This window comes from Fundulus heteroclitus, chromosome 11, assembly GCF_011125445.2.
Source record: "Fundulus heteroclitus isolate FHET01 chromosome 11, MU-UCD_Fhet_4.1, whole genome shotgun sequence".
NCBI lineage: Eukaryota > Metazoa > Chordata > Actinopteri > Cyprinodontiformes > Fundulidae > Fundulus > Fundulus heteroclitus.
Window position 1 is genome coordinate 3,416,108 of NC_046371.1, and position 24,757 is coordinate 3,440,864.

The window sequence follows — 24,757 nt, forward strand, 5'->3', positions numbered from 1 at the left end:
TGTAATAGACATATCCATAGGCTAGAAGTATTCAGTCAATGTCATGTTTGACTGAAACATGTTTGATGTAAGAGTTTTCTGCACTGGTGTCCAAACTTTTTGCACCAGGAGCCAAAATAAGTACTCTGGGGGGATAATTTGTTGGTTTTTCCACAATTTAAAAACAGAAAATAATTTAGTTATGAATTATTTTCTCTTCACCGGTTCAGCAATAAATCAAATATGCAATACCAAAATGAAACCAAGTGGAAAAGAAGGAATTAATGTAGGTCCATAAAAAGGTTCCCAGAAGTTTGCCCTAATAAAAGAAAGTTTAGATAAGAAATTCCTTTACTGTCCCACAGCCGGGACACTCGGACACAAGTTGTACAGTTTCCTTCCTTTGTGGGTCAAATCTTTTCTATTCTGTTGGTGTAGAAAATGTTTTTATTCTGTTCCCAGAATAAACAACCAGAACATTCCTGAAGAACCTCGGCTGTATTTAGCTGAGTTTAACAAGCGGCTGCGCCCGCGTCTGTTTCTGGAGAAAGTCGTGGGAAGTTTGAGTGGCCGCTGTGATATTAAAAGGAAAGAAAAAAAAACACAACTAATAAAACAAAAATACTTTCTGTTCCTCCCAACATTGCTTATTTGAGAAAACACAACTTTGTCAGTGGAAATCTCACCCTGAAGTATTAAAAAAAAGTTTCCAGCTCCTTTCGCTGGAGGGCTAAATTCGTACCATTCTGGAACTGCAGTTTGGGGGGGGGGGCACACAAAATTATTCCAATGGCCTCAAATGGCCCCCGGGCCGCACTTTGGACACCCCTGCATAAGATCCTGCAGCCTGAGGAGTCCCACGATAAATAACCTGAAGCGTAGACAGGTTATTTATGTGTGCCTGGAATAACTGCGACCTGACCAGGCTCAGCCTCCGGCGGAGCGGTCGAGGTGTCCTGTCTGGTTCAGGAGGCGGAGATGAGCCGACAGACCGGTTCTGGTGGAGGTTCTACGTTCCAGGATCTGGAGCCTGATCCCAGAACCGAGCAGCTGTTTGGTGCTCTGACAGAAGAAACGGGGAATGGTGCCGGTTTTCCTCTCGCATTCTCTGACGTGAACGCGACTTTGTTCTCACTCAGATGTGTCAGGAAGTATCACCTCGGTGTTTCTCAGAAACCTCACGAATGTAAAGCAAACAAGTTATTTTTCCTTAAGTTAATTATCTCTGCCTCTGGGTTTCTGGTACCAGTTAGCTGGAAATCTGCCCAAAGGGACCCGACAGGTCCCCGTTGCACACATGGCTTCTAATTTAGCTGATATAAATGGTCAAAGCTATCAGTGATACCTTTGCGTCAGAGAAAAGGTGAAGGGTATTTGTATGTTACGCTCCTGCAGATTTCTGTTTTTGAGCGTTCGCTGACTGTCTGCTTCTTTGCTGCCCTCCAGCTGGAGAGAAGGCCATCGTTTGTGACCAGTGTGGCGCCCAGTTTCAGACCGAGGAATCCCTGGAGGCTCACCGGCAGATCCACACTGGTAAGGAGGACCACACACACACACACACACACACACACACACACACACACGCCCAGTCACACCGTCTCAGCATCATGACCGCTGGCTTAAACAGGGCGAGCTCCTCTCCTGTGCGTTTCCCACGAGCACAAAGTCCACAGCAAATACTGAAAATGTGAGCAAACATGATGACATGCTTCCCACAGGTTGGTAAATCAGGATGCAGAACGTTTACTGTATGGAGGTGCCATGTTTAGTCTCATCCACCCTCCTCCAATCAGCCCTCTCCCACCAACCGTTGATTGACAGATCGCATCATCTCGGATTAGTCCCGCTCGTCCTAAATCACGACAGACCCAACAGTAATCAACAAGCTGAGGAAACTTGGCAGGCCGGCGTTGTTTATCGGCGCTCGGCTCCGAACGCGGGAAGACGAGGACGCTCTAGGTGCCAAGATGTAAATAGGAAGAAGTAAATCCCCGTTGGGCAGATGCGTGTCTGGCCCGGAGCGCTCCTGCTGCCGCTGATGAACTCCTTTTAATTTGGGGACGAGGTGACTGGGTCAAACCGTTGCAGACGTCCATGCTTAGCCATGTAGAGTCAAAGGGAAAAAAAATTATAAATAAAAACTGTCTCCTTTCAATTTAAAATATTGAGTTTACAATAAAATAGAATAGAATAATCCTTTTTTGTCCCACAGTGGGGAAATTCAGATGTATCGGCAGCAAGTAGGAGGGAAAAGTTAATAAGACAAGAAAAAATACTGCAGTTATTAGAAATGACATCTTCGGCTGAAAGGCCGCTGGGGAGAATAACTTAAAAGTGTAGAATATGTGTATAAGAAATATCAATGGATTACCTACAAAAAACAAACTGCAATTAAACGCATCAACGGAATTTGTACATTTCTACGGTTTAGGGGTCAACAAACTTCCCGTTTGGCCTCATCTCTTAATAATTACTAAAACCTGCAGTTAGCTGTGTGTGTTTGTGCATTTAAGGGTTAGATTTAAATCATTTAAAATCTGTTAAAGACTGCGATCATTTATAGATCAAAGCCCTGTTAGTGATGGAGGGTTCTCGGTCTTAATGGAGGTTTTCTGCTCCTGGTTCATCATCTTTTCTCTTTGTTTCCACGCCGTCATAAGAAGACGATTATGAACCGCCTGCAGCTGCAGACGTATAGAAATATGTCACCTCAGAAGAGAAACTGAGTTTTGGAATATGTTTATAGCTTAAAAAAGATGGTGCATGCATTTGCATTTAAACTATTGCTAAAGATTAGTTACACATAACCGTTCAAGTATTAATATTTGTATAATACTATAGTATAAATATCGACTAGTGGAACCAGCTTCCTTTCTACCTCCATGCCATCACTGAACCCAGCTTTTTAAAGTAAATTAAATATATTTATTTTAAGGCTTTTAACGTTCCTTAGCACGTTCTTTTTAACTGAAATATTTTTGTTTTATGTGATGTTTTTGGCTCTTTTATGATTTTGTTGTTATGCACTTTGGTCTCGTTATTGAGATGTTTTAAAGTGCTTCATAAATCAATAAATGAATGAATGTTGTTCTCGTGAAATGGGAAACTAAGAATTTATCAGTGGTGGATGTGGTTTTAAAATAAGGATCTAATTCATTAGAGGTTTTGAAATGAATTGGTTTGTAGAGAAGGCTAAGGATTGTACATGTGAGAGAGTGAACAATCCAACTTGTTTCTTTATTTAAATGTACAATATATTAATTTATACCTTTATCAATATGTAATACCACATTTCCTTGTTTAAGAGCATAATACTTATTATTTCAGCATGGAGGCACATATTTATTTACATATTTAATATTATACCATAACACATGTCTGTCTTTGGTGAATAGCATAAAACAAAGTATTTTGCATAAAATTGCATATTTATACATTAATACGCCATATGTCTGCCTCTGTTAAAGAGCATACATTTATGAAATATGTTGTTTAAACAACATATTTCAGCATTAAAACATGTTTATTTATATGTAACAGCGTCTTGTATCATAACCACATCTCTGTTGTTTGTAACAAACCAAATTGTGTGAAAATCGGGTAAAAATTCTGGGAATAATGATCTATTTTAGTCGGTCAAACAGCTCAGTACAAATAAATGTACAGGGGTCGCTTGAGAGACCCATCCAAGATGGCGGCCAGCTCCAATAGGCAGCACCAGACCATAGGGCGTCTATGGTTTACATCCTGTGCATCTTCTTTGCAGCTGACAAACAAGCTTCAGGTGGATTGCTGCCCCCTACTGGGCTGGAGTGCATGCATCAGCAGGACTACCAGTGGTCCAGAAATATTGAGTTAAACGCAGTATTTTTCTAGAGCTTTTCTTAATTGATAATCAGAATGAACCTGTTGAAAGGCTCTCTATCTGTCTGTCTGTCTGCCGGTCTGTCTGTGAAAAATCTGGCTACATGATAGAATACGGACAGGTTTGCATTACAAGTAAAAGAAAACGAGAAAAAAAACACCTAAAATCTTAATGTTTCCCCCTAATCTTTTGGTGTAAATAGTGTCAAACATTACAAACACAGTCAGCCTCCATTTCAGGCCTGCCTAGCTGGTTAGTTTTTATGCTGATTTATTTTCTAAATGTGTCAGCAAATAGTTTTTCTGTGCTCTTGTTATGACGAGGCTTTTGGTTCTTGGTAACTCTTTAAATTGTGACGTTTAAGGGTCTTCTCTCTCTGAACATACTGCAGGTTTTCGTCTCTCTATAGAAAGAACACGTAAGACAAAACCTTTCTGTCCAGTCTCGTTTCTTTTTTTCTGTAGACAACAACGCAGCGTTTCTGCTTTAACCTGCGTTGTTTTCTACAGACGCTTCTCTGCTAGATGACAGGAAGCCTGAGGACTGCTGCTGTGTCACAGTGGAAAACATGAAGAACCATGAAGTCCATATCTGGACCTTCCTTCTAGAGCCACCTTTATATGAAGTTCTAGGCAACAGAAACACAAATCGAGATAATTTATCGTGAACAGACTAATAGTTTGTGAAGTAACTTAAGCAGGTCGTGCTTTCTTTTTCCTCTTTGCTTCGTCCACATGTGGACACTGTCCCCTAATAGGGCCAGTAGATGAAAGGTCAGGCCCTCTAACCAGCCTGTCAACATCACCATCTCTCAAACCTTTCAAACAAAATCCGATGAGAGACAGACGTCCCTCCCAGGCCAGAAACATTTCCATTATTGTTCTTATCGTGTGTTTTAGTTTTGTGGCCCTCCGGCTCCCTGTGGACTTCCTCCTCGTTCGTTCTAAGGGGGGACACCGGTGTGTGGAGGCAGGATTTAGGAGCTACCCCTGAGGGGCTCGCCCTCAGCCGGCCCGCTCGTTGGAGGTAAAGAAGGTTAAACGGGGCTAATGATTCAACAGCCATAACAGCGGAAAGGAGCACTCTAAATATAGGCATTCCAGTCTGGAACGAATGGCAGGGGTGGGGGGGGGGGGCGGGGGGGCTACAGCCATGTCTTCCTGCCAGACAACTGCAGCAGCAGCAGTAATAGTATAGTAATCATCCGTGTGTTAAGCCCCTGTGAGGGATCCCGGTTGGAGAGATGGGCCGTGCTGAAACATGACGCGGCGCTTTAGCTGCTCTGATCCCCTCTTTCAGTTTCCTGTTCGCCGACTCATTCCAGCCACGCCGCTCTGACATTCCCACTTCCACGGCTCTGCGTTGGAATACCTGCTACTTAAAAAAGACAAAAAAACACTTTCTCCAACATCAGGGGAAACTGATTCCCACATCATTGGCGCCTCTGCTCAGAGGCGAGTAGAGTTTTACCCAAGTAAGAGTAGCGCTGCTTCAAGATGTCGTTACTGAACTAGAAGTAACTCGTTTTCAAAAGAATACTCAAGTAAATGTAACTGGATTCTTCTGCCCCTGCTGATGTGTAAATGTGAAGAAAAAAAATCTTTAAAGTATCTCTCCCTGAACAATTTAGAAGAAGAAAAAAGCCATTTAATTAAGTAACATTTACTCAGCAGGTTAGGAGTTTGAAATGTTTTTTGTGGCGGGCGAACAGTCTCAACTTGACGATTTTGGCCCATTTGGCAACAAGTTTGGACACCTCTGCAAAGAGGCCCCGCCTACTAGCGTCACTTTACAGGTGGTGCTGACGGGCGTGGATCGCTCCCCGTGTAAAGGTCTGACGCTGAAACAAAGCAGGCGCCTCTCATAACAGGTTCTGTCTGCAAATATTAACAATAATTATACTGCAGAGGAAGTTATTCAGCATTATAAATATTTACGTTAAATGCATTTACTAAATTCCACCTTGGGTTTCAAACCTGAAGGTAACAAAATTAATACACAGAGATTAAAGGCAGTTCTGCATAAAGTGTGCGCTCTGATCGACACCCAAATGGGTCACATCCAACTCCACCAGTGGCTCCATCACCACCAGACCACACGTTTCCTTTGGTCTGTGTGTATGTGTTGAATATTGCATATGGCGACATTCAGAGGTTAAGTATCATTCATGCGCTGAGCTAAACAGCGTGCTGACGGTACCTGCCTTTAGCCAGCTGGCCTGTTTCCAGGATCCGACTAACACGCCACGCGTTCTCCTTTCTCTCCGGATTTATTAGGGATGCACCGATTCTCCTTTTTACTGGCCTTGTTCTACTTTTAAATGTACACAGCATTGTTTTAATTCAGCAAATGTTGACCATGAAAAAGAGAGAAAAATCTATTCTTTAGATCAAAGTAGGATGTGATGCTTTTTTAGCTCTTTTAGCCTACTTCGTGTTGTCAGACAGGTTCTCTTAGGGGATTTATTGATTCTACAGGTTCTGACCACAATGCGTCCTGATTGGTTTAAATATTTTTTTCCCCTATCATTTAAAAACTGGGATTTGGGGGGCAGCGTATTTCGTGACGCTATAGTGGTTTCCTCATGTAGGGTTGTCAATCATCAACGCTGCCATCCAGATTTCACCTTCCAACCTTGAGACTTTAGTTAAAATATAAAATTTATTTTCCAGGTCTGTATTTATACAGAAGAAGAAAACAGATTCTATTTCTCATTTAGTTTACCAAAAGTTCCCTCCTTCTTTTTTTATTTCCATTCTTCCTTCCATCCTCCTTCCCTTTTTCCTTTAAATCGGGTTGTTTCTCTGCACGGCTGCAGCCCACCGGGGATTTTGAGCCTGATTGGGGGGGGGGGGGGGATAGCGCTGTGCAGGGGAGAGGGTGTGAGAGCTCTGATTGGTTGTTTCTGACCGGGAGCGGTGTATTTCTGCTAATGGCACCAGGACCACTGGGAGGAGCCAGAGAAGCTTGATTTGTATCTGTCTCATGTTTTACTGTCAGGACATAGTGACACTTTTAGCAAATACATTTATACAAAAGTTACCTACTGCTGCTTTAATTCTGTAAAATATTTACTATGAAGGGTTTTAATAGTTAAACCTTATCAATTTGGGAATTTGTTGTATGAAAAATGTGACATTTTGACATAAAAATGTGTAGAAAACCTGTGATAGGTTCACTAAACTGACTCTTTTAGTGAATTTAAAACGTATTGAGTTTAATTAAACTTATCAATGCCTTAATGTGATCAGGACAGTCCCATTAAGACTCCTAAAATAGTTTTTGTAGTAGTAGTTTGACTTTGGAGACTTTGATATAGGATTCTTGAAGAAAATAAAACTCTGACTCACATGCTTTCTTTTATCACAGTTGTTTTTATGCATTCTTTGCGTTGAACAGCAGGCGACCTTCACTGACAGAACGTAATTAATTCTGAACAAAGCATTTTGAGTTTCATTTGATGCTGTAAGCAGAACAAACAGAAATGCATTCATATAGAGAGGTTTGTACAGTGCCCACAACACACAAGAGTAGGCGTGTGGTTGAAGGAGGGGGGTCACTGTTGGCCATCAAAGCCAGATTTGATCTCTGGCTGCCTCTTGGCAGAGCTTCAGCTCTTGGCCAACGTTCCCGATGACAATATTTGGCCTCTGCGGCTGCCTCTCTCGCTCCCTGGCTGCTCTGAATAGGAGCTATTGTCGCATCTCCTTCACTGGCCTGATCAGCTGCAGTCCGACCCAAACTCTGTTCTCCTCCCTCCCTTTCCTCCTCCTTCTGGTTTTTAACACATTTGCCAGTGCAACCTCTGCATGCCATTCAAAGCCTTTTAATGTGGCCCAGTTGTAGAAAGTGCTTACTCGAGCTCCCAGGAGACATTTCCGTGGGTGTTTGGGAACTTGTCGTTGCAATGGACCGGCTCCCTTACATCTATAGATTCTGGAGGCTGGCCGGGCTGATCGAGATGACTGATCAGCTTGCAGCAAAGCATCATGTCTGTTTTAACCCGCTGAACATCGTTCTGCCGTTTGCAATGTTGCGCTACACAAACTTTGTTTTAGTTTCATCTCAAGGCACTTTATGAAGTCGGCCATCCAGACGGATTGGTTAAAACCTTCAAGGAAACTCAGCAGGTTGCATCCAGCCATTGACTTGCAGCATTCCCTCCTGCTGGATGGGCATTGAGACGCAGCAGACAGTTGCTGGCTTTGCAGCAATCCCTCATACTGAGCATGCATGAAGCGACAGTGGAGAGGAAAACTCCCCTTTAACAGGGAGGAGAACCTCCAGCAGAACCAGAACCAGGCTCAGTGTGAACGCTCATCTGCCTCCACCCACTGGGGCTTAGAGAAGACAGAGCAGAGACACAGAAAGCACAGAAGCTCACATTGACCCAGGAGTACTTTCTATGTTAGAGAAGACAGAGCAGAGACACAGAAAGCTCAGAAGCTCACATTGACCCAGGAGTACTTTCTATGTGACGGTACTGGCTCCATTAGTGGCGTCATCTAGGAGTGAAACCAATGCACTCTGAGCCAGTTTCCATGCCTAGAGGGTAAAACTAGAGATCATTCAGGATAATTTAAGCTTTATAAAAAAGGAAAGGTTTAAGGCTAGTCTGAAAAAAGCCGGCAGGGTTCCTGCCCTTGTACTGACAGCTACTTTTTGTCTCGTGTTTTTTTACAAATAGGATGGCATCACGTTGGAGTTCCCTAAATTTGATACTTTTTCAATTATTATTAAACACTGTGGAGGGAATTCACAAAGCAGGACAATCTCCTTTACTGGTTTACACTGATCAGGCAGAACATTATGACTGCTTTGTACCAACTAATAATATAAAGCTTTCCAACAACATTAAAAATTTTGCCAAAGCAACTGTGATAAAGCAAATATCATACCTTGCCATTAATGCATTTTTTTTAAGCAATGAAAAATATTTAGTCAGTTGTTTAAATGTGTATTACATTATTGCCATAATGTTAAAAATAAATCTGTAAATAAATCTGTTCTAAAAACAAGAATATTTTAAGCAAGTTAGCCAACCAACAAATGTACTTCACAATACTGAAAAACTTCTACATGTATGATATTATAAATATGCTGTATATATTCAGTTTATATCAATATTTACATCTAAGTGAATAAACAATATTCTACTTAAAGATTTAGTATTGTACATAATTCTAGGGTCGGCTCTTCCGGCTATAATTGAAGACTTTATTTTTTATTAAAAACAAAAAAAAATCTTCTGTGCACAGGCAATGCTCTACTGTTTATCTATTATTATTCCATTATTGGTGGCAGGTATTACATTTTCACAGCTTTTCCATTAATAACCCAATAACATTGCATATTACATTATTGGCTAACTATAATCACCTAATTGGCTCAAAAGCTGTGCTCCGTTATCAGCAGGTTATTCTGTTATTGGCTTTATTAAATTAAAAACGGCCACGATGATCATGTTGTTAGCCATTATTACAGTATTGGTCTCGACACACCTGCCTAACATTGTACTAATCCCAGTTTATCTACCAAAAAATAAACAGCCAAGAGCCATTAATGCTTTGCCCCCTGACGGTAATTTATTTTATTGTTACAACTTGTTTCCAGATAACGTGATGATTTTAATGCACTGCTGCAGATTATAAAAGAAAGTGGAATGATTTATCCCTCTAAGTTATTGATACAGAAAAACCTCTAATTGAATTTGGAAATGTGTCACACATATTTGTTTGTGTCCTAAACAAATGTGTACCGTACAAAACATTTGATATATTATTTTTATAAGTAAAACGCTTAATAGAGCAACTCAACTATGCTGCAAAATACAGACAGATTGACCTAATTAATTTGGTTTTATTATGAGAGTATATAGAGTTTGTGTAGTTTATTATTTTTACATCAGTAGCCTTTTTTCATGTAAAGTGTTACATGAATATTGTTTTTTATTCTAAATCTTAAAAAAATGAGACAGATGGATTCAAAAGATTAACATACTTTTTTAATTGGCAAATGTGGGCACACCGTGTCATTGCAGAGATGTGCACTTTGAGAATTACAAGGTTGTGCAATTCTGGTTTGCACTCGTTTAGCACCTGCAATTAAATTTGTGAAGTTGGTGGTTTGTTGCTGTAATCTGAAGACAAAGAATAAACTTTATTTCTTTATTTAACAGCCAATACAGATTAAAGAAACACAGAGGACATAGCTGCTGGTTTTAGGAGGGACAATCTCAACATAATTGACTAAAGACAAACTTTAATTCAAATCCTTTCAGTTTTTTCTAAAATGGCAAATAAAATGTTTTATATGAAAGATGAAAAATGCTTGAATACAGCATTGTGTCTTTTGAAAACGTTTCTTTGAGGTAAAAGATGACGCATAATCAAAGCTGACGTGCTCTCATTTCCTGAAAGGAATGAAAGGCTTTATATTTGCAAAGTTTTACTTTTTAATTTGTGCAAATAAGCTGTTAAATAAAATATGATTTTCTTTAAACTGGAAGCAAAAAAAAGTGGAATGAAAGGAACAAATATAAGGAACTAATTATTATTTATGCTGGAGTCATAAATGCATTCTGCTCTCTCGATCCTGAGAGACTTTATGATAAGAAGTGTTTGCAAATCCAAAGGAAGAGATGGGATAGATGTTGGAGTCGAGCGCCGTCGCCATCCCTTCTGTCATCGTATCGTTTCGTGTTTCCAAAGCAGTTTGAAAGTGAATTTTGTCCCACGCCGTGCTCGTTTTTTAACGAGGCCACATCTAACGTGTCATTTTCAGCCGGCTTTTCCAGTAAAGCCTCTCCCAGCTGATCTTTCTCTCCACTCCTGCCTCCGTCTCTGCAGCTCTTTCGCCTTGATTCATTTCTTTCTCTCCAGTAAATCGCTCTGGTTCCCTTCTATAATTTATAGCTCTTGCATTTTATTGGTAAACCCGCTGTGCACACATTCGGCTTGATTTAAGCGTAGCTTGGTGCTGCAAAGCGAAAGGTCAGGGAAGTTGCTCACAAACAAAAACAGTGAGCAAGAATTCAAAGTTGAATCTTTGTTTTCTTTTTGGAAAACAAAAGAAATGCAGAACGCACTTGTTGCATTCATGTGCATCTCAATACATTAAGATGTCACATACTTCAGTAAAAACACATATAGCAATATATTACACACATATGCGCTCGTTTCTGTCTCTTTGGATTATTATGGCTGTCAGCTTCTGAAAACCAAGGATTTGTTTGTTAGAAAAAAAACAAAGACGTTTTTTTTTTTAACATGTCCTGTCTGGCTGTGTAGCAATAAGAATTGTTGTCTTAATGCCAAAAAGAGCTCAACAGATTTACTTTCACAAGTGGAATCTTACTGTTTCTCCATAGTGCTCTGTTTGATTAATATGTGCAAAAAGTTTTATTAGATTTTATTCTGGGACTATTTCATGTTCAATGGGCACAGAAACGGGAAGGTAGAAGAGGAGAAACCGATGAGACAACATGCTAAAATGGAGAAAAGGTAGAGGAGAGGAAAAGAGAGAGCAAGATGACAAACTCTGTTTATAAAGAAGGTTTTTAATCCAGAAATAACACGATCTTTGGGAAGTTTGACTTCGGTTTTCCTGTCGACAGTCAACAAAATTCTGCACAAGCAGGATAAGTGAAAGAAGGTTGTTGCCTAAGAAATTGGATCTTGAGATTGCTGTATTCAAATTATTGGAAAGTTTAGTGGAAGAACAAACGGCGTGTTTGGAGTCTGTGTTTGAAAAGCCTCCCCACACAGACGGACGCAGGACACGGGCTGCAGCCGAGCAAACTGGGTTTCCTGGACAGCTCAGCAGAAACACAGGCTGGCTGCCTCCATGCCACGCCCCATTGATGCCGCGATTCATGCAAAAGGAGCCCCAGCCAAGCATGGTGTGGAGATACTGTAGAGTTCATGGACGTGCTGCTCAGTCGGCCAACATTTCTGTTTGTCATAAACATAAACCTACCTTCCACTTGTTAAAATTAACTGTTATCAGCCTTACAGTGGTACTTGGACCTGTTCAGCTGCAGAGCGCAGGCCCCGGTATGAGCAGTCTGCAGCTATTCAGCTTGAACTGTGAGTCGCACTGGAAACGAGACGGACTGCATCTCCCATGTGACTCGTGTTTAAATGAGTTTGGACTCCGCAAGCCTCGGAAGAATTTGTTGTCTGACTTTTGGTGTTCCTGTTTATACATGACTCACCCCGTGCACACACACACACACACACACATAGATGGTGACGCTGGAGAAAATCCAGATGTAATAGATTGGGGGGCGCCCACTCTCGTCTCCTTTCTCTTTATTTTCTTACATTACCTCCTGCGCCCTTTTTTTTTTTAATTTAAAGAAAGTCTCGTAAAAGAGAGAAAATATGCAAACCATTCAGTGGCAAACGCGGGTTTAGCCAGTGGGAACGCAGCGTGATTCCAGCAGGCCTCAGCCACAGAGTAAACACTTTCTTTTCTCAAGCCAGAAATACTTTGGCTGAGGAGCAACAGAGAGAGGGGGGGGGGGGGGGCGAGTGCAGGAAAACTGGAGCTCTTTTAGTCCTGTTACGCCCTCGCTTTGCCTTTTCTTCCTTGATAATTGTTCACACCGGTGGCCTCGCAATCAGATCCCAACACACACACACGCGCGGTCGGTCCAGTCGTGTCACTCAAGCAAATTAGGCCAATGGCAGCGCTACACAGGGGTCACGTCAAAAGTGCCGATTGTCTCAATCACATTAGTCCAGCGCCGGCATCTGTTTAGCATTTAGTTAATTGTGATGTTATTAAGTTGTCAGTGAGCATTAGGGCGGCGATAAGCAAAGCAAATATTCCTGCAGCCCAGGCCGCCAGCGCCGCACACGTGTGGCAGCGACTCTGCATGGATGTCACCGCCTTCAGCCTGCCGATCGGCACCAAACCAGCGCCATAAAGTGAATTTCTCTGCCATTACGAGGCACTCCGGCGTCGGCGGCGGCGCGCTCTCCGGTCGAGGGCAGATGTGCATTAGCATTACGACTTGTGATTACCGAAACGTTAGCGTGTCGTGCTTCCTGTCTGTGTCATCTGCTAAGTCAAAACGCTGATTAGCGCCGTGCTCCCGCTTGTCGCTTCGCCGTCCCACCCATAATTGAGCAAGCTGTCCACAGTCCGGGGGAGATTATCCGTCTGTGTGTCTGCGGCCCGGCTGTCGGAGAGCTTTCTGGCAGCAGGACTGGAGATACGAGGCCAGGACTTGGAGAGAGAGATGGGATTTATCAGCGCTGCTCACACTGACACCAAGCAACGATAGCGGTGTCATGTTTGCCCCGTGCTACGTTAGACTCAACATGAATACGTACGCGCCATCAGCATCGCTTGTATTCAGAAACACACGGCGGTTTTAAAAGCATGATCTTAATGTTTTTACAGCTTAAAAATGCCGTAAATATATTTTTGTAAATATATTTTTGGATTTCAGTCATGGACCAAACTCATCTAGCAGATCCAGACTGAGCAGCGAACATTTGGAGTGGCCATTTATTCCCTGAATATATCAGTTTTTTCCTCACTCCTCGTTTCCTGCCTTCGTTTCAGCAAAGCTTTCTTTAAAAAACATTTTTTAAACATTTATAGGCAGTTTGATATCTGGCCTTCAGCTGGACCTTTGCAGCATCTTGATCCTTTTCTTCCTCGGCCATTCGGTTGTAGATTAGCCGCTGTGTTTGGGATGACTCTGTTGGGGCCAAGCTGTAGCTGCTGGTCTCTCATTTAACTGCAGAACAGAGAAGTTTATGGTTAACTCATATGGAAGCAGAACAAGCCCGAATCATCACACTTCCACCACCGTACTAGACAGCTGGTGTTTGATTTTTCTGCTTATTCCAAACATGGAGTATGAGGGATTGCTGCAAAGCCATGGACAATGCAGACGACTCTCCCTGTAGCTCTACGCTTCTCCAGGAGTGAATGCTGCTTGTCGGGACTTTGATGCAATCAGCTGGTTCCCTTATATAGGACATTTTTGACCAATCTGTATAATATGATTGCATTTGACTTTGAAAAGTGCCTTGAGATGACATGTTTCATGAATTGGCGCTATATAAGTAAAATAAAATTGAATTGAATGGAGCTCGGCGTTATGACCAAACGTTCCCGCTTAGTTCACGTTCATCTAATTATGGGGAAGCCTCGCACTTTAGCTGCCATATTTCTTTTTTTAGAGTGAAGAGGTTTTGTCCTTCAACCCTTCCAAGCCACACTTCTTCAGTCTCTTTCTACTTGTCCTGCCGTTCACCTTAAACTTAGCGTTACCATTTTAAAAGCCGATGCATTATCCACAAGGACAGAGATCCAGCTTCCGTCTCTCTCTGCACCCGCAGCCCTGGCTTGGAGGTTCCTACGGCTTGTTCTTCACGCGTGTTCTTGGCGGAACGTCTTCCTTTTGTGGAAGTAGCTGTGAAGGTTGTGCGCTGCAGTCAGAGAGACCTACGAGGACCTCTCAGGAGTTCTGCTCTTTCGTGCTTGTGAAGGATGAAATGTTCTGGCCAGAAGGCTCTTTGTTCTTGCAGCCTCGATTTAAAGAATAAGAAAATCATGTATTGATCCTCGCTGAGGCCGGCAGAGCGTTTGGGTCTTTGAGCATCGCGCCGTCTCACTGTGGGGAGAATCTGCTTGGATGTCCACCGTCATGAAGATTGGCAGCTTGCTGAAAGCTTCTTCACTTTAAATATGTGTAGTTTTTACTGTAGGTGTGGAGATTTTCAAAGCTTTCTTGGTTTTATGCTCTCAGAGGAGCAACTGTTGCTTCTCTGAGATCATAGCTGATTTCTTTCTTTTTTTTATCCCGGCGCTGCGCTAACACACAGCTGGATGCTCCAGAGCTGCAAACAACCAAAACTCGTGCCTTCAGGGTGCTGACAGTCGATTTAATCAGCGCATCTGATCGGCAGCCTGTCCAACTTAGATTTACCTGCGTTTGAATCGTCTTTTCTTTTGACTAATTTATATCCGGATACATTTCTAGATGCTAAGAGCGCAGGTTGTGGACACCGCCAGCCTCTGATCATCCACAGTCCGCCTATTTCTCTGCAAACAAACGGCTTTTTCTCGTCTTCTCCCTTCATTTCCCTCTCCCTCCCTCCCTCCCTCACCTTCCAAAGCGAGAGGAGTACAAGTGGCCAGGGACACTATCACCAGCTAAATTAAATCAAGCCGCACTAGCCAGACTACAGTCACTTCTGCCGCTAACCTCCCTTCCTTCTCCCACCGCAAACAAATTTTTCCCCAGATAAGATCTAAATGAGTTTTTCCAGGCGGAGAGAGAGATCCTCGCCTTTGGCTGATGGATACCCGGCACAGGGGGCTACAGTGTGGCCAACCCTCAGTTGTAATCATCCGCCGCCACTATAAGTGTTGTGAAACGGCGGCCCGGGTGAATAGAGGATGCGCGGCTTGTGTGCAGATGAGATAAAAACGTGTGAATAAGCGTTGGCACGACCACATTCCCCCGCACCCGGCGTCATTCATGGAGAAACACCCAGCTGGGCCTCCGCGGCGCCGCGCCTCGTCGCCGGGGGCTTAGTGTCACGGCGGGCACGGCTGCATTGAGGCTTCGCCGCGGGACGACCGCGTTCCTGTAAGCTGGGTGGCATCCAGCAGCAAATTGGGATGTCCGTGCGGCGGACTCATGGTTGTAGGCCGGAGACACCAGCCTGCGCATCCAGGGAGGGCAATAAAACGATGTGGCGCTGGGAGGGTGGACGGCGGGGGCGGATTATAGCCTCCCAGAGGGGCTCAGCGATTCACAGGCCAGAAAATGGAAGTCAGCAGGACATGCTGCAAATCTGGCCAGCCAATATCCTCTATCCCCCCCCCCCCCCCCCCCTCCTCATCCGACCCCGAGGATGTGTCTCAGCCGCGCGTCACAATGCAACCCCGGCGAGCGCGTCCCGTTGTCGGACAATCTCAACTCCCTGGGACGCCACCATTCTCTCGTTGCATTTGCATGTCGGCCGCTGTGGCTTTGTTCAGGATCCGCCTGGTTAAGAGAGAGAGAGAGAGGGAGATAAGGACGGAGAATCAGCATCCAGGGAATAAAAAAAGAGGCGGCTTTTGTCAGAAAGGTCCCCCACTCTCAGATATATCCCATCGCATTTTAACCTTGGTGAGGCGAGGACTCTGAACATAAAGGGATTCGCCCAAGAGAGCGAAGCGAGAGAAAGAGAGACGTGGCACATCGGAGCCACGCCGACAATAGCCGAGGCTCTTTTGTCCGCGCCGTTATTCGAAGTAAATCTCCCTCTGTAATTAGATTGGAACTGTTTGTGGACATCTTGGGAGAGCGCGTCAGAGTTAAAAGCAGCAACATGCGAGGGCCCTTTTAATTTACAGTGCAAATACCTTTCGATTAGCGTGGCGAGAGCCGGGGGGGTGGCAGGGACTGAGCAGGAGGGACAATGGACCGGTCTCTCAAGCCTTTTTCTCTTTTCCTGTTGTTGTTGGAGAGCGGGACGAGGCTCGAGCGGCTCTCCTCTGTTCCTTAATTGTGAAGCAAGGAGATTAGTGAGAGTGCTTCCAACCTTTCACCCCAAACAAAGGAGCCATCAGATCCAGTTGCCTGGTGACACGAGGTTTCACACCGGCAAACTCGGCCTCTGTCTTCCTCCCTCCAGGTACAGGTGCATCCCAGTAAGCTAGGATTTGATTGAAACGGTCGCTTACCGGACAGATTCCATTCAAATGTGGGGAAATACACTGCAAAAAGGGAACTAAAAATAAGCAAAAATTTCTTGAAATGAGTGTATTTTACCTTGATTTGAGCAGGTAGATAAGATTATTTGCCAATAGAATGAGATTTTTGCACTTAAAACAGGAACAATTCATCTCTAAAATAATACAATTAGACATCCTGCACTCGAAATAAGACGATGGAGATGAATTGTTCCCATTTTAAGTGCAAAAATCTTATTCCATTGGCAAATAGTCTTATTTACCTGCTCTAATCAAGGAAAATTACAATGATTTCAAGAAAATTTCACTTACTTTTAGTTCTGTTTTTGCAGTGTATATATTTCAGTTGTTTGTTTTGGTTAATTCTGGTGATTATGTTGATGACTGAAAGCTCAGATTTGTGTGCTGGATAAGACCAGACTGCAGAGGGAAGACCGCTACCTCTGAGGAAACGTGCTTTTTACAAAGTGTTTTAAGTATTGTAGAAAATTCTGTGTACAAAAAAAAGCAAGACGCTCAAGAATTAAGGGTTTAGGTTCTCAAAGCTGCAATCAGCTGCTTTGTGACCATGTTTGATTGCATTGTAATAAACAAATACCAGAAAACTTTACATAAGACCAATAAAAAGTAGTTCTTGGTACAGAAATCCAAGCCCGCCCAACATGTACTACCCAGCAGTGGTTTTCCACCCTGCTCCTCAGGACCTGCGGTCCTTTTACACGTTTCCCTTGCCTCCACGCACCTGACTACAACAAACTGGTGATGAAGAGTGATGAAGAGGCTTCTGCAGCCCTTGGTGGTTGCTGGGCAGTTAATGCAGCCATTAGATTCAGTTGCAGAGACACATCTGAGACATGTAGGTCAGTGAGTGCTGAGGACCAGGGTTGAAAGCCGCCGCTGCACAGGATCTGCGCTCAGCGTGGCGTCGGCGTGGCGTGGAGGGAGAAGCTCGGGTTGCTTCAGTAGCAGCCTTTAGCTCATTGGTGGCCCTCGTCTTCCTCTGGACAGCAGCCCCTGAATTCTGTGTTGGCTTCAGGTCAGTGCAGCTCGCTGGTGATGTCATCGTCACCAAAGCAGGTACGGGTATACAGCAAAAAGGGAACCAAAATTAAGTAAATTTTTCTTGAAATTAGTGCATTTTTTCTTGGTTTGGGCAGGTAAATAAGATTATTTGCCAATGGAATAAGATGTTTATCCTTAAAGTAGGAACAATTAATCATTTTTCAAGTGCAGAATATCCAATTATCTAATTTTAGGGGTAGAACTACTGATCCCATTGGCAAATAGTCTTATTTACCTGCTCCTCAAATCAATGAAAAATAGACTCATTTCTAGAAAATTTTACTTACTTTTAGTTCCCTTTTTGCAGTGTACTTTTCGCAGCGTTGGCGGATGCCTGGTCCTGCTGGAAAGTGAAATCGGCATCTCCGTGAAGCTCATCTGCAGAGAGAAGCGAGTGCTTCAGTTTTTCCTTCCACTAAACCTTCCATTGTTGAGCCTTATTAACCGGTGGGAGTGGTAGCCTGGTGGCTGAATACCCGGTTCGATCCCCGCAGACCCTTAGCCCCAGATTTCTCCAGAGGTGGTGTAACAGCGGCCCACTGCTCCCTGAATGCAGGAGACAAATTTAGTTGGAATGTACAATTGCAATGACAAAATAGAGATTTCTTCTTCTAATTAAAGAACTAGGTGAACAGGTAGCTTCGTTAGCTTATCATGGAACGCCGTCACTGTAAATGCATGTATATAAAGTTAAATTGATTGATTGTATTCTGATTTTCTGTAGAAAAAGCAACGTACTCTCCCGCTCCGCTCGCACCGCCCTGCCCAAACCTCCCCGTGTCCCCCGTACATCCGACAGCGCCCATTATGGCTCCGAGCAGCCTCGCTAATGAAAATGGTCGCCGGTCCTCACTCCAAGTCGGTCTCTCAGACTCGTATAAAAGTTAATGTACCCATGACAATGACATTCAGACGCCCGTTTAGCTTTGGACAAATGCTGCGTTTCCTGGTGGCAGGAGCAGCTGGGCACGCAGAAATGTCCTTTTACACTGCGTGCATCTCAATCAAACGGCACTTAGCGGTGTCATATTGATTATGGGAGCTTAACCCCCGTCAATCTCTAATGGCTCATTTTGGCAGCATTCCTAAATGAATCGAGCAAGACTCAACGGGAGGGGGGGGGGAGAAAAAAAACCCAGGGTTCCTTCTCTTTGGTCGGCGCCGTTCCTTTCCAGGATAAGACGGTTCTGTTTTATTATTCAGCAGACGTTACGTAGGTTTGTAGTTCATGTTTGTGTCTTCCTGTGTCCTATAGCGGAGAGGAATGGAGGGAAAAAATGACATTTAGACCTAATTATCACTTCATTTAAATGTGATCAGCTCCCAGTTGATGAGGAATCTATTCCTGAAGTTAATGAGCTATAAGAAACAGCTCCGATTAAATATAGCGAGGTTTTAATATAATTTTCGTTATGACAGACTGCTAACATACTTGCTGCTAAGTGGTGTATTTATTTATATTTTATTTATTTTTTTATTTTTTGTACATGCCAAGCTTTAGGAAGCCTGTTTCCTGTTTTTCCCTGAACTTCTCCTTTTCTTGTGTTGCAAACATTCATTGAAGAAGAAAATATCTGACATATATATGTTTTTTATTTCTTAAGGCCAAATATTTTTATAAATTTGTTTTTATCACTACTAGTCTTCTACATAGATCAGATGTAATGAAACACGTCTACCTAGATGTTAAGGTGTCACCTGATGGTTATTTCTGCGGAGAATATTTTTTGTCCTCATTTCCTGTTTCTGACGCGTTTTTTTATTTTGATCCGGGATTATGAAATATACTTTTGAGCCACAGCCGCCGCAGGTTTTCTGAATAAAAAAAGGTTGACCCAGAACATCAGAAGCAGCCAGAGTTTCCATTTGGCTTCAGAATTTCTTTGCATTTTGCTTTAAATGTTGCAAAACTGCTATCAAATTCGTCAAAGTCAACTTAAACCAGTTTCATTGCAAGATGTTTAGCTTTTTTTATGCAAAAACACCATTAAGTTTATTTTAAACCTTTCAGTGCAGGGTACACGTGTAATACTGAATCATATTGACTTATTTATTGTTTAAAGCACGTTTATTGTTAATGTTGAACTTTGGTCAAATTGTAGCGTTTCTAAATGCACATGCTCCTGTAACTTTAGAAGCTTTAGAATGAACTTTAGAAATAATAAAGTTGGCTCCAAATTATAGTGGGTTAGAAAAAAAAAACATGAACTTGAAAAATTTAAGTATTTCAAGTATCCGACACAATTCGCTTAACCTGCTCTGTTACAATCCAGCAGAGCTGAGAAACTGACCTAATGCCAGGAAATTGTTCCTGATGATGCACAACCTCTTCCAAATATAATTTATTTCCATATTTGCTCCCCGAACTTATTTTAAATTAGAAAAAAAATGCAATTAAATTAATTGTAGACACTGATTTATCACTTGGAAATTCTGGCCTTCCTTTACATGCAGCGACCTCCACATTTATCAGTAAAAATGTCTAAAAAGCCCTAAAATAAATTGTTCTCTAGCAGTAGCATAATCTCATTAAAGTTGTGGAGAAATGTATTTGTTATTTGGGTACAGCTATTAAGTTTAGTGTTTTTTAACGATTGACCAGAGGGTTAGGAATACTGTTACCTTTTACTCTTCATACTTTATACAACCGGCGGTTTGTTGATACGCTGCACTTATTTTTCTCTATTAACATTTCACAAGGTTGGAACATAGAAAGAATCTTTATTTGTATTAATTTTTTGCAGAATTTCTCTCACTCGTGTGTTGATTTATGTTTTATCCTGTTTAAAGGCCCAGTTTCAGTTTCCAGTTTCTTCTCCAGGGTCACCACACTGCAAAAAGGGAACTAAAAGTGAGTAAAAGTTTCTTGAAATTAGTGTATTTTCCCTTGATTTGAGCAGGTAAAAAGGACTATTTGCCAATGGAATAAGATTTTTGCACTTAAGATAAGAACAATTCATCTCCATCATCTTATTTCAAGTGAAGGATGTCTAATAATCTTATTTTAGGGGTAAAAATACTCATGCCATTGGCAAATAGTCTTATTTAGCTGCTGAAATCAAGGAAAAATATAGTAATTTCAAGAAAATCTTCCCTTTTTGCAGTGCAGGTATTTCCATTTTAAATTTCCTGGTTTCTCAAAGAGAAACGAAGGTTCCCAGGGCCTTGGGAAGAGGAAACAGGCCCGCAGCATCACAGGTCCTATACTGTACATAACTGTGGCCAACAAGAGATTTATGCCAAAGCCAAAGAGTCAACTCTCTGCTGCAGGTCTCCAATAGTTAACCTTGGAGATTTGCTTCATGTCCCTCGTCTAATTTGTCACAGCCGGTTGTTAAAACATTGAAATTATTGAACCGACTTTAGATGAGGGTTGGGCCGTATGGACTTAATTGTAATAAAGATAAAAGTGATGGTAAAAGTCTGTTTGCGGCTTCTCTGCACTCTTTTTAGGTAACTGTGTGTCTGTGGCTGTATGTAACAGCAGTAATAGCCCCATAAACTCAAATAATGCTCTTAAGAATCCAATCCAACTTTATTTATAACGTCCTTTAAACACACAGAGACCAAAGTGCTGTACAAAACAAAACAAAACAAAATTTATAAAAACAATAAAGGAAATAAACATAGACACAAACTGGCATAACATTAATTAACACCAACATTCTCCTGAGTGTTAAAGGCCAAGGGAGAAAGATGAGTCTTTAAAAGATGATTAAAAATGCTCAAAGAAGAAGCTTGCCTGATAAACAGCGGTAAATCAAAGTTTGGGACCAGTTACAGGTTCTTGGCACCAACAACAGTAAGAAAACATATGCATTAAAAATAGGCTTCATCAAGACACTCCCTTCATAAAGAAATGTGATTATTATTAATATTTATTGACACGTGGAGAAAATGACTAAAATCCTGATAATGCTGGCAGGTTTGTGGGTTTTCAGACATCATAAATTGGATAAATTTATTTTGTTGTCAAGACAAATCTAAATTCTTATAAGAATTATTTTCAGAAGAGCAACCCAATAAAGGCCCACCCCTACTGTAAATATCGGCGAGTTTAGGCTCCTGGGCAAACACAAAGTTTGAGAAACTCATCCTAAATCAAGAAATCTTTCAGTTATTGTTTGATTATTTGGTGATATGTTATATATATATATATATATATATATATATATATATATATATATATATATATATATATATATATATATATATATATATATATATATATATATATATATAAATGGACATACTCAGAATAATGGGAATGTTTTTCTATACCAGCTGTTGCACAGGATACTTGTAGTGATGAGAAATCACTAATGAATTGTTCCCAGAATAAGGTTCCCCCTCAGAGGAACCATTTCTGCCGCTCCATCTCAGCTTTTCTTGGCGAAACATAAAAACCGAGCTTTTTACCGTCTTTCAGAGCGTCTGTCACAGTCTGAGGCGCGACACGGAGCCGTCGCGGCGTCGGGTTTGTCTTGGAGGTGGCCGGCCGGCCGGCCAGCCGGGACAATAGTCCGAGGAGGAACTCAAGTGGGACCCATTACACCCTACCGAGGGCAGCCTCTTATCAGTTAATAGCAGGTTTCCCTTGGAGAGCAGATTGTTTTGATAGATGGCACCTGGTCAGGCCTTTGCAACCGACTGCAGAAAAAATAAAAACCATGGGGTTTGCTAGATAAGAGAGAGAGAAACACAGAGAGCGTTTTTTTTTAGGAGTTCATTTAAACATGGCAGCAGATGAAAAGGCTGGGGGGGGGGCAGAACTTTCTTGTTTGACTCCTTTTTTTTCAGTGTTTGCTCGTTTAACAGTGAACTGTCAGCGGCGAGGCGTAGAGGTGGGTAGAGTAACCAGAAAGTTTACTGGAGTAAGAGTAGCGCTACTTCAACATATATTTTTACTCAAGGCAAATTAAAAAGTACCCAACTAAGAAATTATTCAAGTGAGAATAAAAAAAAGTATTTGGTAAGAAGGCTACTCTAGTACTCAGTAACTATTTATAACAACTGGTTTAATATTTGAAAATGATGTGATTGGTCAGGCAAAGATATTCAATTATGTACTAATTCTGGAATTTTAAAGACTAACATGAACAATTTACAAACAACAGTAAAGTAACACTTTTCTAAACAATGTTTTTCAACATAAAATGAATGAAACCAAGCGTTTAATGTGTATAAAGTAATTTAGGGACAGTGCAAAGTACTTCCAGTAACAATATCTGCTGTTTCCTATAAATGACTCCATGAGCTCAGCAGATAGAAAATACCATTAAAACAACAAAACAAGAAGTCTCAACCTAATATAAACTGTAGATGTGTCTCTGTGGTGCATTTGGTTGAAAAAAATAGTTCTTTATTCAGTGAAGTTACTCACAGTGGATAGAGTGAGCCAGACATTTTACTCAAGTAAAAGTAAGAAGTACAGTGAAGTGAAACTACTCCTAGAAGTACATTTTGTAAAAAAAACCTTACTCAGGTAAGTGTAACTGAGTAAATGTAACTAGTTACTACCCACCTCTGCTCCTAACACCTGATTATCGGACAGTGGAGCTGCGTGTTGTTTGGAGAAAAGACAGTTTTACCTGAAACCATTCAGGCATATTTTCATGTTGGCTCTCCATTCACACCTAAAAGACGAGATCATTTGGCTTTCCTCAAAAACAGTCAAATGTAAACAGCTGAAGCCTCTTTTCCAAGCGGAACGATTGACAAAATAAATGACGCTCACAAACCGAGAGAGCAAGAACAGAAAGTGGAGTATTAAGGTTTTCCACCCCAGTGCCGTCATATTTATCCCAGATCAGCTTGTGTGTCACAGTTCATTCAGGATCTGGGAGCATTCGATCTGTCCTGAACTGGTTCGACGAGATCCAGGAGCGTCCAGCTGAAAAGCTTTTGTTTGCCGTCCTTCAGGCTGAAGCTAAAGATTTTCCCAGGGATCAGTGAGCTGCAGCCTTTCAGGAGATAGGTCTTCGCCTTGTGTTTATCAGGACGCTCGTTTCCCAGCAGAAACGCTGCCACGCGGTTTAGGAAAGCACTTGAGAGAAAGATCTGTTACAGAATGAAATCTGCATGAATTGTAAAGTAATATTTTAGTCTAAAGCGTTCAATATGACAGACTAATGTCTTGCACTGATAGAAACGGCTCCCCCGGTGAGGCGAGTCGGTCACTGCTGAGCTGCGTTTGATCTGCTAATCCTCATTCTTGCTTAATTTGTAAATGTGAATTAATGTGGCATTTAATTATGTATTTATTCAAATGTAGACCCGACTAACGTTAACTGAGCAACCAGCTGCTCACTCTTCCCTGACCTTCGCCAGCTATCGGCCAGCGTCGTGTTCTACACCACAGCAGCATGGCGAGACAACAAACCATGCAAAACGTCTACCCTGGTCTTCTGATTCTGTTTTATTACGATGAAAAAAGGTGTTTGCATTACATTTTTATTCAATTTAACAATAAAATGGAAAAAACATCGACAATAAAATCAAATATGTGCTGCAGGTTTCATGATAGAGATATAAGTGGTGAATTCAACAGAAAATGGCAGAAAAAAAAGATGATACCCAGGCTTTCTTCGAAGTCTGCTTAAAGTTTATCTGTATTTATATACTAAGAACATGTTCAAGACGGCCAATTAGCAATCAATGTATTTGTATTATTATCAAAAGCTGCTAGCATTAAAGGTATATAGCCCTGTTATATGCTTAAAAAAGACCAAACACCATTTGATCATGATAAAATAAGGTTATATACGCCAAGCTTCCATCCTTATAGTGTTTTATGGTCCTTTTTGTGGATAAGTAGCCCCACAATGGGAACGATTAGCAGATATAAACAGACGTGGCGCCATCTAGTGACAGTATCACAGAACTATCATAATACCGGTTTACCTAATTAATAAATCAGTATTAAATAATGCCAGACTGAGCCTGACCCTCTGCAACACCTCTCAGTAAAGCAGCAGCTCGGCGTGATGAAGACCGTTAAGACCGTTATGAATCATAGATTTTTTGCCGTCTTTGTTTTTTCACTGGATCTTGGACCATTCTTCATTGTATCGCTGGGAGACGCTAATAGCCGTTAGCCGCTTCTTTGTTTTATCCCCTGCTGTGCAGGCGCAGTCTTGT

General features: G+C 41.9%; 1 protein-coding gene across 1 annotated transcript in view; it reads left to right on the top strand.

Moving 5' to 3' along the window:
• The window catches only part of zbtb16a (zinc finger and BTB domain containing 16a), a gene marked incomplete in the record, with an annotated part of 327,435 nt that overhangs the window by 253,554 nt on the left and 49,124 nt on the right, over positions 1-24,757 (top strand). The window contains 1 exon segment of the mRNA XM_036142739.1: positions 1,443-1,512. Coding sequence (XP_035998632.1) covers positions 1,443-1,512 — 70 coding nt within the window.